Genomic DNA, 15248 nt, shown 5'->3' with positions numbered 1-15248 from the left:
CACTCAGACATGGACTGTGGTGTCCTAAGTCATGTAATTACAAGGAAGGCAGAGCGAGCTCTGGACTTTCCTGGCCCAGGCTGGCTTTGAACCTCAACCTTCAGATCTCAGCCTCTTGAGTAGCTAGGATTACAGGTGTGAAGCCCCGATGCCCCAGCAACAATTCTTTATTTTAAAATTAACATCACCGAAAGCTTAAAATAATGTCAGACCAAAAATATCACCTCTTAGGCAAATCAGCTGAAGATCCCTTCCGGTGACACCCATTTTTTTCCACCCATGTCTAAAGACAGAGGACACCTGGTAAAGGAACTGGGTTTGGGGAAAGAAACCCAATCCTCGGCACACACCCTTTCCTGGTGATGCTGAGCGGAAATGACATCATGGAACTCGAGTGCTCCAGGGTCAGTCTGGAGGGTTTCGAGGTGACCACAGGTGTCTTAGTCACCAGTGGGGGGGAGGGGGGAGGGGGGAGGGGGGAGGGGGAGGGGGAGAGTATCCACTTCAGGAATCTCCTGCTCTCTGCCTTCCAGGAGTCTGTGCCGATTGAATTCACACAAGCTGCTTGCCAGCTCTTTGCACACGTGCGGCTCACGCGATGCACGCCCTAAGTGGATGTGCGTGTTCCGTTTGGAAGGAAAGGAGACGATTGCTGCGGAGGGGAAAAGGAGTTTGTCTCCTCGCGAAGGGCACGGAGCCTGTGCGTGACACGGGAGGTCACCCCAGTGGTTAGCACGAGCGGCCCAACGTGTGCAGCACTCCCTCTGGTGACACCCCGAGGATGTGGTAGGCTCAGAGCACGCGGGATCTTCTGTCTTAATTAAGAAGTGTAGTGGGAGACATGGAATTGGGCCAAGCCTCATCAATCTACTGAAAGAATCAAGACTGCCGGGGAAGTTGAAAAGCAGCCACGGAGCCCTGTGAGAACGAGGCAGGGTCCCCGCTAGCAGTCCACGCCCGCTCTCCTGTCACTCCCGCACCCGCGGCCGGCCGGGAGCCTCATTAGCCAGCACCCCCCCCCCACGCCCATGACAAGCACATCCCCACGGAGCACAGGATTCAGACATGATAAATTCACGCCTGCCTCCCAGCACCGAACTCGCCTCCGGGCAACGCAAGTGCCGGGATGCCGCAAGGAAATGAGCGCTCCTCTGCTACCCTACCTTCATTAACAAAGCCCGGTCCTCGGGGTCAGCGCAGCGCGGCACGGCCAGCGAGAACTGCTCCAGCGTGACTGGAAAGGAAGAGGGAACCGTGAGCGAGTGTCCCGCAGCCCCGAGAGCCCAGCGCGGGGTGCCGGGGACCGAGCACAGTACCCCGCACGGGACAGGTGCTGCACACAGTGACACGTCCACTCAGCAGAGAGCCCAGCGCGGCGTGCCGGGGACCGAGCCCAGTACCCCGCACGGGACAGGCGCTGCACACACTGACACGGCCACCCAGTCCACCGAGGACACCTATGAGCAGGAGGCCACCAGTGCCAGCAACACTCCACTGGACACCCCTGAGGACCCAGGTTTCACCTCGACGTGGGCCGTCTCGCCCCCCCGCCGCCCGTCTGTGGGGCCGGGCTTAGGGGCGCGTGTGGAACTCAGTGCCACACTGAGATGGAGCGAGCGCCTTCCCACGGGCCGGGGGGCCTCGCAAGGCCAGCCCCCGGGCCCCCGCGCCTCGTCCCGGGCTTGCGGGCCGCGGCCGCTCGCCGTGGCCTTCGCCCTGGGCCCCTCCGGGCATCGCGTTCTCCGCGCACGGGCGAGCTTGCGGGCGGCACGGCTCGCCATCTCCCCACGCTCTGCGAGCCGGGTTCGGTGCCCAGCACGGTCGCCCGCCTCGAGCCGCGTCCCCACTGTGCGTCCCTCAGCAACACAGCGGCTTCTCCTCTGCACCCCCTTCCCACGCGCGGGCCCCCTCGAGGTCTACGGGAGCCGCTGGGAAAGCCACCCTCGTGAGTTACCCAGGCCCGAGGCGCGCCCCAGCTCACGCCCCCAAACAGACCCTTTCTGGAGCCTCTGGACTCCTGTGTGCCAGGAGGCGGCTTGTCTTCAGGCAGCCGCTGTCGTTGGACTTCTCTGGGTGTAGCCCAGGGCAAGGACACAGAGCCAGAGGCGGCATCAGAGATGGTCTCCATCACCCATCTTCTCCTTGGTGTCACCAGGACTAGCCAGGAACACCATTCACCGTAAGAATGCTGTACCCCCCCCCCCACAGAGCCCTTCACGCCTTGCTAAAAAGACAACACGATAACAAAACTCCACTGGAAACCACCTCAGCACCACGGCCTCATTAGACATAGCATCTGGCCAACTCTGGAAAACTGAGATCCATAAATTCTGGATATAGCACCGAAGACAGGAAGGTCATGGGTAGGACAGCTGGCAAAACCTCCAGAAAAGCTTCCTGGAACCTCACCTCACCCCCAGACTCTCCACTGACAGGGGACATTGACAGCGAAGGTTCCAGGCCACGATACACGGGCCGGCTTCAGATCGTTGAGCAGGGGCGTGGTCAACGGGGTTTTACCACTGTGGACCATCGCCGAAGACCAACAGGCAGAGGCCACGCTCAAACGGTTTCCATGCTGGTTCCTCGAGCACCAGGGCCAGCCCGAGAGGCTCAGGTTCTCTGGGGCTTCCTCTCACCGTGGTCTCCTGATCTGAAACGATACCTCAGTTCCACTTCGTGCAAGAGGTCGAAGACCGGAGCAGCCTGAGGTGCTCCGCTCAGAGCCGCCCTGGTCGTGAGAGGCAGGGGTCACAGACACCCCTGGGGCTCCGGACAGAAGCCCAGTGTCTCATCAAGTAGCCTTTCCTAGCGACTGGCAGGGAAACTCAAGTGCACGCCTATGGTCGAGGATGAGTTTGCATGCGTTTCAATTCACATGAATCTGCTTGGATCTGAAGAACGCGGACTACGCATGCGGCAGGCAGCTGACACCCACCGCACCCGGGAAGTGTTCTGTACAGGGAGGCAGCTCATTTTGAACTCTTGGAAAAGCCATTTTTTTAAAAATGGCATGCTGTTTTGTTGATTGACCTGTGTATTTGATTCGTGTACTTTGACACTTCAGTTCACAGTCAGAATTGGTTAGAAGCTTTCTCTACAAATCCCGTGTATATAGTATATATATATATCAAGTATATAGTATATATATCAAGTATATAGTATATAGTATATATATCAAGTATATAGTATATACACTATATACTTATATATGTAGTATATACTATACTTATATATAGTATTATATACACTATATACTTTTCTATATACATAGAAAAATAGTTGCCTGCACTTAGAAAATATGTGGGAATTCTTAGTTATTCCAGCAATTAAAAGAGAATTTCTGGGTGATTTTTAAGGCCAAAAATTGATCAAGAGAATATCGCCAATTTTCTTCCTTTTCCTTTCCTTTCTTTCTGTTTCTCCCTTTTTCTTTCTTCTGCCTGAACCGGGGCTTGAATTGAGGGTGTTTGGTTCAGGGCTGACATTCTACCTCTTGGGCTATAGGTTCACTTTCTGCTTTTTAGTGGTTAGTTGAAGCTAAGAGTCTCATAGACCTTCTTGCCTGGCTTTAAAGCAAGATCCTCAGATCTCAGGCTCGTAAGTAGCTAGGTTTATAGGCCTGAGCCACCGGTGCCCTGCTTAGCTTCACCAGATTTGATTTTTTAAATTTCCCTATCAAGTACCCATCATCCACTCTGATAGACCTAATCAAGGGTCCTAAGCACCCACAGATGAAGGTGAAAAGCGGGCCTTTCCCACACTTAACACTCAAGGCTACTTGAAGCACATATCAAAACTTACTAAACTGGTGTTTCTAAGCTGAGTGCATCTCTCTTTTTCCTTCTTTGGCTCTCATGTTTCTGAGCAAAAGCCACTATTTTCCAGTAATTAGAGCATTATGTTTTTTTTCTGCAAATAAAATCTCCTAAATCATAAGCAAAGAGAGGTAAATTTTCAGAGAGAAGGTATATTAGTTTTCCTCCTGGCATTTGGGATCCGGAATAAGTTAAAAATGATGCTTTTATCTCTGGTGATTTATCAACCTTGAGATTTCACAAAAAAAGAAACAGATGGGCCGAAGAAGAATGCATCATCTTAATGCCTCATGTTGACACTTTTGGTACCTAAGAAACACGTCTCTTAAACAGCCCTCCTACAAAAACTTAAAGTTTCCATGATTTACACATCAAATTCTTATTTTTAAGACTTATTTTTAAGACAGTAAAGTGAGACTGTCATGAGGCTCTATTTAAGAAAATGGTCAGACTTGAAACATACATTATTTATAGGCGAAAAATTCAAAAGCAGAAAAAAAAGTCTGGTTGTCACACAGCTAGTTGCTTTTTTCCCCTGTATTTCATTTTGGTTTGTGTGTGGGAGGCTCATGTGAACTCAGAGGTTATTTGCTAAATGTTTTTGAGATCAGAACATGTGGTTCTTTAAAGGCTAAATTTAAATGCATATTTGTTGAATAGGGATTTAGCTTTACAGTACGTGATTTAGGGTAAACCTTTTAAAACTATTTATTGCAAAAGGTGACGAATGGGGGGAGGGGTTAGATTAAGTAAACTAATGAGTACATTTTTGAACATTGTTACCCCTTCCCTCCTTTTTTCTGCTTTCTCCCTCCCTATCTCTCTCCCCTCCAAGTTGTAAAGTTCATTTCCAACATAGTGTCTAGTCAGTAACACTGTTGCATTAGCTCATCCTTTGTCCTACTGTTTCTGTGGTTCCCTTTTCCTTCTGGTGGTCAGATAAAGTCACAGATAAGAATGAGGGTGCAGAAATAAATAAAAAAAAAAAAAAACACAACCCTGCAAGCAGTACTTAATAAGGATCTCTTGTTACCAATTTTTGGAGTTCATCTTGATATGCTTCATTATATATGGTCATAGGCACCTAGTGACGTGGCTATTGTGATGCTCTGCTAAGAACATCAGAGACATATTCTAGTTATTACAAATGAGGGAAACCATGCAACCTACATTTCTTTGGGCCTGGCTTGCTTCGCTTAACATAATTTTTTTCCCCAGATCTTTACATTTCCTTGCCTTTTTTTTTCTGATGAAACCACAGAATTCCGTTGTGTATATATACCACATTTTCTTGGTCCATTCACCTACTGAGGGGCATCTGGGTAGTTCCACATCTTAGCTATGGTAAATAATTCTGCAGTGAAAATGGTTGTGCTGGTAGCTTTAGTATGCCCTTGTTTGTGGTCATTTAGATAAATGCCCAGGAGTAAGATTGCTGGGTCATAGGGGAACTCTATGTTTAGTCTTTTGAGGAACCTCCATACTGCTTTCCAGAGTGGCTGAACAAGTTTCCACTCCCACCAACAGAGTAGTAGCATTCCCTTTTGGTCACATCTCTGCCAGTAACTGTTATTAGATTTCTTGATAATGGCCATTCTACCTGAGGTGAGGTGGAATCTCAATGCTGTTTTGATTTGTATTTCTTTTATGGCCACAGATGTTGGACATTTCTTCCTGTGTCTACTGGCCATTCTTATTTCCTCTTCAGAGAAGTCTTTCTTTAAAGTCTTTAGCTCACTTGTTAGTGGGTGGTTGTTTCTTTGAGGATTTGCTTCTGGGGGACGTAATTTTTGTTGTTGTTGTTGTTGCCAGTTCTGGGCCTTGAACTCAGGGCCTGAGCACTGTCCCTGGCTTCTTTTTGCTCAAGGCTAGAACTCTACCTCTTGAGTCACAGCACCACTTCCAGCTTTTTTTCTGTATATGTGGTGCTGAGGAATCGAACCCAGGGGTTCATGTATACGAGGCGAGCACTCTACCACTAGGCCATATTCCCAGCCTGGGGGACTTAATTTTTTGAGCTCTAAGTAAATTTTATATATGAGGCCTAGGGTAAACTTTTTAAAAATGCAAAATTATACATAGATTTTCTGTGACAAGATGTGAATTCCTACACTTTCATACGTTTTTCCAATTTGGAGGTGTTGACCCTCTTCCTAATGGAAAATTCATAACATGTACTTATTCAGTATAAATTGGTTTTATTTTTTTCTTTCCGTATTTATTTTTGTGATAATTGTGGGTCTTGGCCTCAGGGCCTAGACACTGTCCCTTAGTTGTTGTTATTGTTGTTTTTCTCAAGGCTAGTGCTCTACTGCTGGAGTAACACCTCCACGTCTGGCTTTTTGCTAGCTAATTAGCAGTAAGTCTCTCTTGGATTTTCCTGCCCAGGCTGGCTTTAAACCACAGTCATCAGATCTCAGCCTCCTGAGTAGCCAGAATTAGACCTGTGAGCCACTGGTGCGCAACTTCTCTGTATTATTTTTGACTGTCCATGCGGATACAAAGGATTTAAGAGATTTTTATTTGCAAAGGAACTACTAACTTGGAAATCATTTCTTAAAACCTTGTTCTGAAGCAATTGAGGTGACGGGTGATATAATTCAGCACAGAAAACTGCCCAGATCTTTGCAGTTCACTACACAAGGTACCGTTTTCCAATCACACTGCAGGAAACACAGGCGCGAGAGCACACGTGGATGGTGGAGAGGGCATTGTTTCCCTTCCTTCTTAGTGGCGCTGAGCTGTCAGATTCTGGTCTAGCAGCCGTGTCCGCAGAGACCAGTACCCAACCCAGATCTGAATCCTTTCTTCTGCTCTCCCTCGGAGAATGGTTGACACAAGAAGGTAAGCTGTCACTCTTCTTCCCCAACACAAGTGACCATTTCCAGAGTTTCCCAGACTTCAAGCGCGGCTCCCAAAGGCTCGGGATGCACTAGGCTCCTGTGAAGCTTAGAGACGTTCGCCTGCTTCTCCCGGCCTGGATCCTGAAACGGGAGGCGCCCTTTATCTCACAGGAACTGCTCACAAGTCCGAGATTCGGCGAATGGCTTAGGTAGAGAAGACCAAGCTGGGATCATCTCTCTGGTCCTGGGCCTCCAAGATCCTGGGTCTGCTCTCTGGTCCTGGGCCTCCAAGATCCTGGGTCTGCTGGGACCGAGCAGAGACTTGTGCTGGCCACCGTGGGCTCCGTAGACTTCACTGGGCAGCTTCTACGGTGCGCCTGTCCTTTCCGCAGGGGCTGGACACAGAGGGAGGAGAGAGGGGAGGCGCTCCTGCGACACTACACACGCACACACACACACACACACACACACACACCTTTCATGTTTTTGCTCTTGCATAATGCACATCGAAGGAGGTTGTAAGAATCTTTTAATAATTTCCTCAGAGACAAATGCCAAAGCTTAAACTAAATTGAGGTGAATGTAGTTTGCATAATGAATAACCCTCATTAACAACTGGGAGGAATAAACACTAATCTCATGAAGAATATTGGAACAAGCACTAACGGATAAAATACAGAAGTAATGTTTTAATAATGCACGTGATCATGCTTTTATTAGCAAGGAAAGTCTTGTTTCAAAACACACATATCCTTGACAGGAGTCTGAAATTAATCCTCAGTAGGCAGGAATCTACACCATAACACATTCTGATTATAATTACAACCTGCTCCTAATGCGAACATTCTAAATTATTAGGCACTTTATTAAGAACCAGGAAAGGGACTTTCTGCAGCATAATGAGAACTACTCGTCAGTTCTGAGAGAGGGAAAGCAGGAAGACTTCTTCACTGAGTTGGAAAGGGGAGGATGCCACTTAGCTAATGAAAGGGCTTCGTTTCTTCTTTGGGCTTAGGAATTGGCACACCCTTTGGGACTCAAACACCAGCAGGCTTCAGAGCTGCTATTCTTTTTCTAGGGCACGACGAAAATGCCTATCACAGAGAAAAATATCAATTTATCATTGTAGTGGCTCATCTCACTAAAGAAACCACTGGAGACTGCTTAACATTTTTATTTCAAACACGGTTTTCTTGCGTTTCCGGGTGACAGATCCTGAGGCCTTCTCTTTCCTCGCCACTTGTTCCTAATAAAAATGCCTGGATTCCGCGTTCATTTTCTTCTGGGGTGACATTAAGGTCTGAGCTCTCACAGACGGACCCCCTCTTCCTTTCTGTGCTCTTCCCTCGAAAGCTGCCCCGGCCCCGAGCTTCCGGGGACCGGCGCGTGGCTGCACTTTCCCGCCCGGTCACGCACGGTGCCCTGTCGGCATCAGACTCTGCTGTGTGTCTGCATAAACCTCCTCCCTGTAGACAGATTTCTCTACTTATTCCACCCATGCCTGGGACTTCCAAACGCAACCACTGAACGAGTCCGCAGTGCATTCCTTCTTCTACTTTGTACATCCATATCTCCTTCATCTGATCTGGAACCTGAAGCTAAGTTCCTGAAAACTATCGCTTTGCTACTGTGGCATTAGTCAAAGAGTGGTCTAGAATCAGTCCACGTGGGTGTGACGCCATTTGCCTGTGGTGCTAAGGCCTCGCGCAGATCGCGGCCTTCGCCTGTGGGCTCCCATCACCCTCTTTCCGCTCCTCTTGAGCAACAGCGTCTCCCTCCTCCACGCTGCCTATGAAAATGAAGGTTTCACAGAATAACGACGGACAAGAAGCAATCTGTTTTTTATCAAATGTCGAGTCAGGCTAAGACAAGGACTTGGGAGGATTCTCTCACTGACTTTCCCCAAGTCCCACGAGGGAAAGCCTTCTCTGTAAATGAGGGGGAGTCCGGAGCCCAGAGAGGCTGAGCGGCTCCTTCCTGATCACACGGCTGGTAGGGCAATGCAGGACCCGAACTGGGGTAACCAGATTCCAGGGGCCACATCCTCGACCGCACGCTGAGCTCAGGCTCAGAGGCCTGACCGACTGCTCGCTCTCTCCCCGCTCTCGCCACGGCTCCACCGCGGCTTTGTGGCGGTGCAGTGGAGGTGCAGTCTCAAGCGCTCTCGCCGCAGCTGGCTTCACACCGACGGGCTGGGATGGCAGGCGGGCGCCCGCGTGTGCGGCCACAGTGACGCTGACTCCGCTCGCCCAGCTCCAAGCGCACCTCTGAGGACGGGAGGGCGCCGCCCTGCGTCTGCACGGTTCACCCGCGCCCCCCGCCCCGCCTCCCCCTGCGTCTGCACAGTTCACCCGCGCCCCCCGCCCCGCCTCGCCCTGCGTCTGCACAGTTCACCCGCGCTCCCCGCTGCCTCCCCCTGCGTCTGCACAGTTCACCCGCGCCCCCCGCCCCGCCTCCCCCTGCGTCTGCACAGTTCACCCGCGCTCCCCGCTGCCTCCCCCTGCGTCTGCACAGTTCACCCGCGCTCCCCGCTGCCTCCCCCTGCGTCTGCACAGTTCACCCGCACCCCCCGCCCCGCCTCCCCCTGCGTCTGCACAGTTCACCCGCGCCCCCCGCCCCGCCTCCCCCTGCGTCTGCACAGTTCACCCGCGCTCCCCCCCGCCTCGCCCTGCGTCTGCACGGTTCACCCGCGCTCCCGGCTGGGCAATTCCCGGGGTGAGCGCTCGGGGGCCGGGCGAGCACCCCGGAGGGAGGCGCGTGAACGTCCCGCCGGTGGAGACCCGCGTTTGGGGGAGCGGAGCGTGAACACCTGACCATCCGTTGATGTGTCAGTGATTCCCCTGGGCCCGAGTGAACGTGGGCGTGCAAGTAAAACTTCCGGATCTGCAAATGGGGGTAACAGAGAGGGGAGGGAAGCCCCCCCGCCCCTGGTTGTGGGGTCCTTTGGTCTTCTCCTTAGTCCTCTCCTCTTCCCAGGGAGCAGGGGGTAGACACCGTCCCGCGTCCCGTCGGGGTGCGCGGGGCTGGTTATTCGGGGGTCTGTGTGCCCGAGGCCGTCGGGGGCAGCGCTCCGGGGGCCCCCTGCCCTCACGGGGAGCACTCACGGCCTTGTCGGAGGCTCACCCGGGGGGACCACGGGAAGGCGGCTCCACCAGGCCGGGCTGGCAGCCCTGGGCCATGGACGCCGTCTCTTTTGAGCTTCCCGGCTGGGGCGGCGGGCGGCGGGAAGGCTGCCAGCGCGCCTGCGTGCCTGCCACACTCCCGGCTCGGATTCTGCCCAGGAGTCGGGCCACAGGAGACGGGGCCTCCGCCGCGCCCCCCGTGGGCAAAGCAGGCCCGGCCGTGCGGGCGCCCGGCGAGCTCCGGCCCCTTCCCCGGGGCGCAGAGAAGCAGACTCCCGGACGAAGGCAGTGCAGCGCTAGCCCGCCCCCACCTCAGACGGCGCGGACCTCAGACGGCGCGGAGCCACTTCATTATTGCTGCCTTGTTTTTGTTTTGTTTTTAATTTTTATTATCAAAGTGATGAACAGAGAGGTTACAGTTTCATACGTTAGGCCTTGGGTACATTACTTGTACTGTTTGTTACCTCCTTCCTCCCTCATTCCCCCCTCCCTCCTCCCCCTTTCCCTCTCCCCCATGAGGTGTTCAGTTGGTTTACACTAAACAGTTTTGCAAGTATTGCTTTTGGAGTCGTTTGTCTTTTTTTACCCTGTGTCTCTCGATTTTGGTATTCCCTTTCAGTTTCCTACTTCTAATACCAGTATACACGGTTTCCAATGTACTCCAGAGCAATTAGACAAGAAGAAAGTATAAAGGGGTTCCAAATAGGAAAAGATGAAGTTAACCTTTCTCTCTTCGCAGATGACACGATCCTATACCTAAAGAACCCCACAGACTCTACCCCCAAGCTACTAGAGCGGATCCAAACCTTTGGCAAAGTTGCAGGGTATAAAATAAACCCTCAAAAATCAACGGCCTTTCTCTATGCTAACGACCCGAACGCCGAGGCTGAAATCAGGAAAGCAACGCCTTTTGCAACAGCCTCAAAAAACATAAAATACCCAGGAAGAACCTTAACGAAAGTAGTGAGAGACCTCTATGATGCTGCCTTGTTTCTTCCCCATCGGGGCTGAGTGGTTCTGTCCTGTGTGCTGTGGGGTATTCGGAAGCACCCGGCTCCCAGCCGTGACCCACCGGGGGCGTTGTGGGAAGTGTGGAGAACTTTCCTCTAAACGCATCAAACGCCCGCTGTACGACAAAATCGTGCCTGCCCGAGAACCACTGCTTTCCAGTGGCCGATTCATCCTCTTGCTCACGCGAAGACTGAGCCTAAGTAGTTGGTTCTGGTACTGAGAATGCCGCACGCGGTAGCACTGTGACGTGGCACTTGCCCTATTTGTGCGCACACCCTCCCACCTGTGGGTTTAAGCACGACAGCCATCCCTGGGCAGAGGACGCCCTCTGAGAGCCAGAGCCCTGCCCGCGGGGCCCTCGCACGGCCAGGCTCTCTCAGCTGAGAGACCCAATGGGCCTGCTGGTGTCATTTAGTCAACGCTCCCGGTGAGCTGGGAGGTGATCTCCGGCTCGAGGCCGGGACTGGTGCGAGCCCTCCTTTACGTAGGACCCGAGGCGACCTACGGCCTACCCCAGCGCAAGGCCCCGGGAAGAGCCAGCTCACCTCTGTGAGTGTGGGCCAGAGACAGGGAGACGACGTGGTGCAGACAGGAGTTCCAGGCAAAGAAGAAGTCTTCCTGCTTGCTCACCACCTGCCGAGTCAACACAAAGCCCACTGATGAAATTCGGAGAGAACCGGGCTCAGGATCGTAACAGGCCGCGACTATCCCAAGTCCCAACGCGACGCAGAGCTTTGGGAGGCAGCGTGCGTGACCTGTGAGAGTCAGTGATCACATGAATAAATCCCAGAAGGGCTGTACAGCCAGCCCAGTCTCCACGTCTTCATTCCTTCCATGGCAACCATGGTGGCTACTCAGGGCTGATCCTTGAGCCACCTCAAGTTCAAGGGCTGAGGTGTGCGGACACACATCTGTAATCCCAGATCCTTGGACGGCCAAGAGAGCAGAGTCCTGGTGTGAAGCTGTCCAGGGCAAAAGTGCCAGCGAAACCTCATCTGCAAGCAAACTAAAAGCACTCGAGGTGTGGCTCAAGTGGTAGAGTGGCTGTCCAGTAAGCTCAAGGCCCTAAGTTCAAGCTCCAGAACAAAACAGTCAGACAGACAGACAGACAGACAGACAGGAAGAAAGAAAGGAAGGAAGGAAGGAAGGAAGGAAGGAAGGAAGGAAGGAAGAGGGAGAGAAGAGGGGGAGAAAGAGGGAGAGAGGGAGAGGGGGAGGGAGGGAGGTAGAGAGGGAGGGAGGGAATTTGAAGGAACTGCAGTGAGATTAGTCACTCACCGACTAAAGAATTCTAAAGACCAAAACAGCTAGTTAAATCTAATCCTTAACAAATCAGTATCATCCCTCCCTTCCTCCCCACCCCCTATAGTCAGGTGTTTCTATTTGTTTTCATATTGCTTCTTGAGGACCTATTAAACCTCAAGAACGGGCATTGGGTAGTCTCCAGTCTGCTATGTATGGGGGAAGTAACATAAATGTGGGAGCATTTGTTCGATGGCTGGGTTGCTTTCCTGACCTTCTCTGTGTGAGAGGGACTCAGAACTGGAGCTTGAACTTAGGGCTTCATTCTTGCAGAGCTCCCTGGCTCCCAGGGGCTGCTCTTGCTACTTGAGCTCAGCTCCGCGGTGGGCTTTTTGCTGGTTAGGTGGAGATAAGAGTCTTTGCCTTTGTCTTGCTGCGCTGGCTTCTAGCTACAACACTGGGATCGCAGCCTTCCGAGCAGCTAGGGTTACAGGCCTGAGCCACCTCTAGGTCCTCGTAGTTGGAGGCTAGCGAGGACACAGCCCTGGAACAAGATCAGACGGCAGGAACCGTGTCACAGGAGAAAGCTGCTGCTCACGAAGCTGGGACCTCCGTCACTCTGGTGGAGCTAAAGGCAGATTCTTATCTCCCCAGAGAAGAGTTAAATTTGGCACGTCTGACTTTTCTTTGTTCCTTCTTGCCTGTCTTTGTTTCGAAAACCTACTGGTTTGATGTCTAAACCTTTCACATTTCTTTCTGTGTTCAAGGGAATAACACTGAGATAGAAAGTCAAGACTCGCTGCACCCACTTCCCATCTGGTTTTGCCTCTCTCTCGGGGGGGGCCTCCTCTTCTGGAAAGCAAGCTCTCCGTAGCAGCTCGGGAGGGGCCGCAGGGCCGGGGGGCTCGCCGTGCAACGCCGCCTCCACCACAGAGCTTTGTGCTCCCCTGGGAAAACGGGAGCGGAGAGCGGCTCCACGTGTAACTCAGCAACCACCCCAGGCGATCACCCCGGGCCGGCACGGCGTGCAGAACCATGTCGTGTGTGTGCGTGTGCGCGTGCGCGCGTGTCTCGGCGGATGGGGCATCTCCTGCCCGCGGAGGGCATGGGAGAGACGGACACCCGTCGGGAGCAGCCTGCGGACATCCTAAGCAGAGGGGAAGACGAGCCGGCTTACTGTTCCTCCGACTTCTAGAAGGAGATTGCCAAGGCCTGCCCATCACACTGGCCCCCCACACTGCCCCCCCCCCACCGCAGGGAGGCAGGATTCGAAAACACCCAACAGAGGGGCCAAATAGAATCCATGTGCTGGTGCGCAGGCTTGAACTTACGGCCTCGGTATGGGCCTTTAGTTGTTGTTTCCACTCAAGGCCGGCGCTCTACCGTTGGACTCATACTTCTACTTCCAGAATTTTGGTGGCTCATTGGAGATGAGCCTTGTGGACCTGCCGGCCCGAGTTGGCTTCAAATCCTGAGCCTCAGGTCTCAGCCTTTTGAGTAGCAAGGGTTAGAGGCGGGAGCCACCGCCAGCACCCAGCTCAAGGGCACTTTTCAACCTTCTAGCCAGAGCTCAGTGTGTAGAGTCGTGACACACGTAGCCGTTATTTTTCCCCATCACTATGACGGGCAGTGAGCCAGGAGGAGGACTTCTTCTCGGTCTGGACCGCCTGCACCTCAGCGCCTCGCCTCTGGCCCTCACTTGCAATCGTGCTGAGCACTTGCGGTTGGGTGGCCCGGGCTCCGGGGTCATCTGGGGACACGGCCCTGCTGAGGGAGGGCCTCACCTCCGTGAGCACCTGGTACGGCATCGAGGGCCTTGGATGGTTGATGTGAGCACTGACAAGGCCGCTAGTCTAGTAAAGAGAAAAGCGGCTAGGACAGACACCTTACAAAGGGCTCTGGGCAGAGCCTGCTGTGATGCGATTCCACAAAACGTATGAGAGAAAAGGTGGGCTCAAGTTAAGGAGGAAGATTCTAGAAGGCGTGCTAACCGTGTCCTCAGAGTTTTTCCTTGTATGTGAACATCCCAGTCCTGCCCCACATTGCTGGTGCACGGGCCGCTTGGGCCACCTCCAAACCTGCCCCAGGTAGGATGGGACCCTGGTCTCGAGTGCCTTGACAGAAAGACAGATCTGCTGGGGTAGATGTCCCAGGAGGGGAAGGCACGCAGAAGTCTCTGTCCTCCTGAAATGGAATTTGTTGGTGGGAAAGAGTTGGCTGAGGCGGACAGAGATGTACAATGGCCCCACTCTCGGGGGCCTGCAGCTCGGGGACCCCGCTCCAGCCAACGTGAAGCAGTCCAGACCAACACATCACAAAGCCTGGCTCAGCCTCCAAGAAATCACCGCAGCTGAGCGCTGGTGGCTCAGGCCTCTAATCCTAGCTACTCGGGAGACTGAGATCTGAGGATCGGCGGTCGAAGCCAGCAGGGCAAGAAAATGTGTGAGACTTTTACCTCCAATGAACCATCCAAAAGCTGGCTAGTGGGAGTTGCTGAGGACCTGAGGCTAGGGAAATGCTCACAGTGCCCAGGCTTTGAGTTCAAGACCCAGGGCTAACACACACACACACACACACACACACACACACACACACACACACACACACACAGAATGTCATTATCTAAGCTATAACCCTATACAATTCACAAGGCTTCACAATGTATGTACAGTGCAAATAATATTTTAAACACAATGGAGTCTCCCTCTTTCCTTCATTCCTCTTCTCTTGATCTCCTCATTTTACAGGTGCGGGGTGGGGGGTGGGGGGTGGGGAGGGGGGTGCAGGAAGGTTGAGTGATTTGCACAAGGATGAAGAGCTCAGTGGGGACCCGGCCCCCCGGCTGCTGAGCCCGAGATCCTCCCCATAGGCTATACTGCCTCCCAATGGTCAGAAGGCAGAGGAGCGCGCCAGAAGAACCTGCCCTTCCTTCCCAAACATCTTGTTTATAGAGACGCCAGTGCCATCCTTAATGAAAACAACAGCCCCCGCCCCCCGCCCCCTTGAGAGCATCTGGTACAGACACGCTTGCTTCCTAATCGATCACCCTAGCCGCAGAGGAGCACCTCCACCTAGGAGGAGGCTCAGACCCGCACCCTTCCGTCCTTTCCAGAAGCACCTCAAGGGGATTCAGGTCGGACAGACAGGTGAAGCGATTTACTTCCCTACAGACATCTGAAAAGCCCTGGGCCAGCATCGTACTGAGTAGAACT

The 15248-nt window shown here is 52.9% G+C and overlaps 1 protein-coding gene across 1 annotated transcript in view; it reads right to left on the bottom strand.

Annotated features, from left to right (window-relative positions):
* The window catches only part of Acoxl (acyl-CoA oxidase like), a 241958-nt gene that overhangs the window by 27347 nt on the left and 199363 nt on the right, over positions 1 to 15248 (bottom strand). Inside the window, 2 exon segments of the mRNA XM_048353507.1 lie at positions 1164 to 1234; positions 11340 to 11427. Of these exon segments, the coding sequence (XP_048209464.1) occupies positions 1164 to 1234; positions 11340 to 11427 (159 nt within the window).

The sequence above is a fragment of the Perognathus longimembris genome, chromosome 8 (genome assembly GCF_023159225.1).
Source record: "Perognathus longimembris pacificus isolate PPM17 chromosome 8, ASM2315922v1, whole genome shotgun sequence".
Lineage (NCBI taxonomy): Eukaryota > Metazoa > Chordata > Mammalia > Rodentia > Heteromyidae > Perognathus > Perognathus longimembris.
This window is presented reverse-complemented; position numbering and strand designations above follow the sequence as displayed.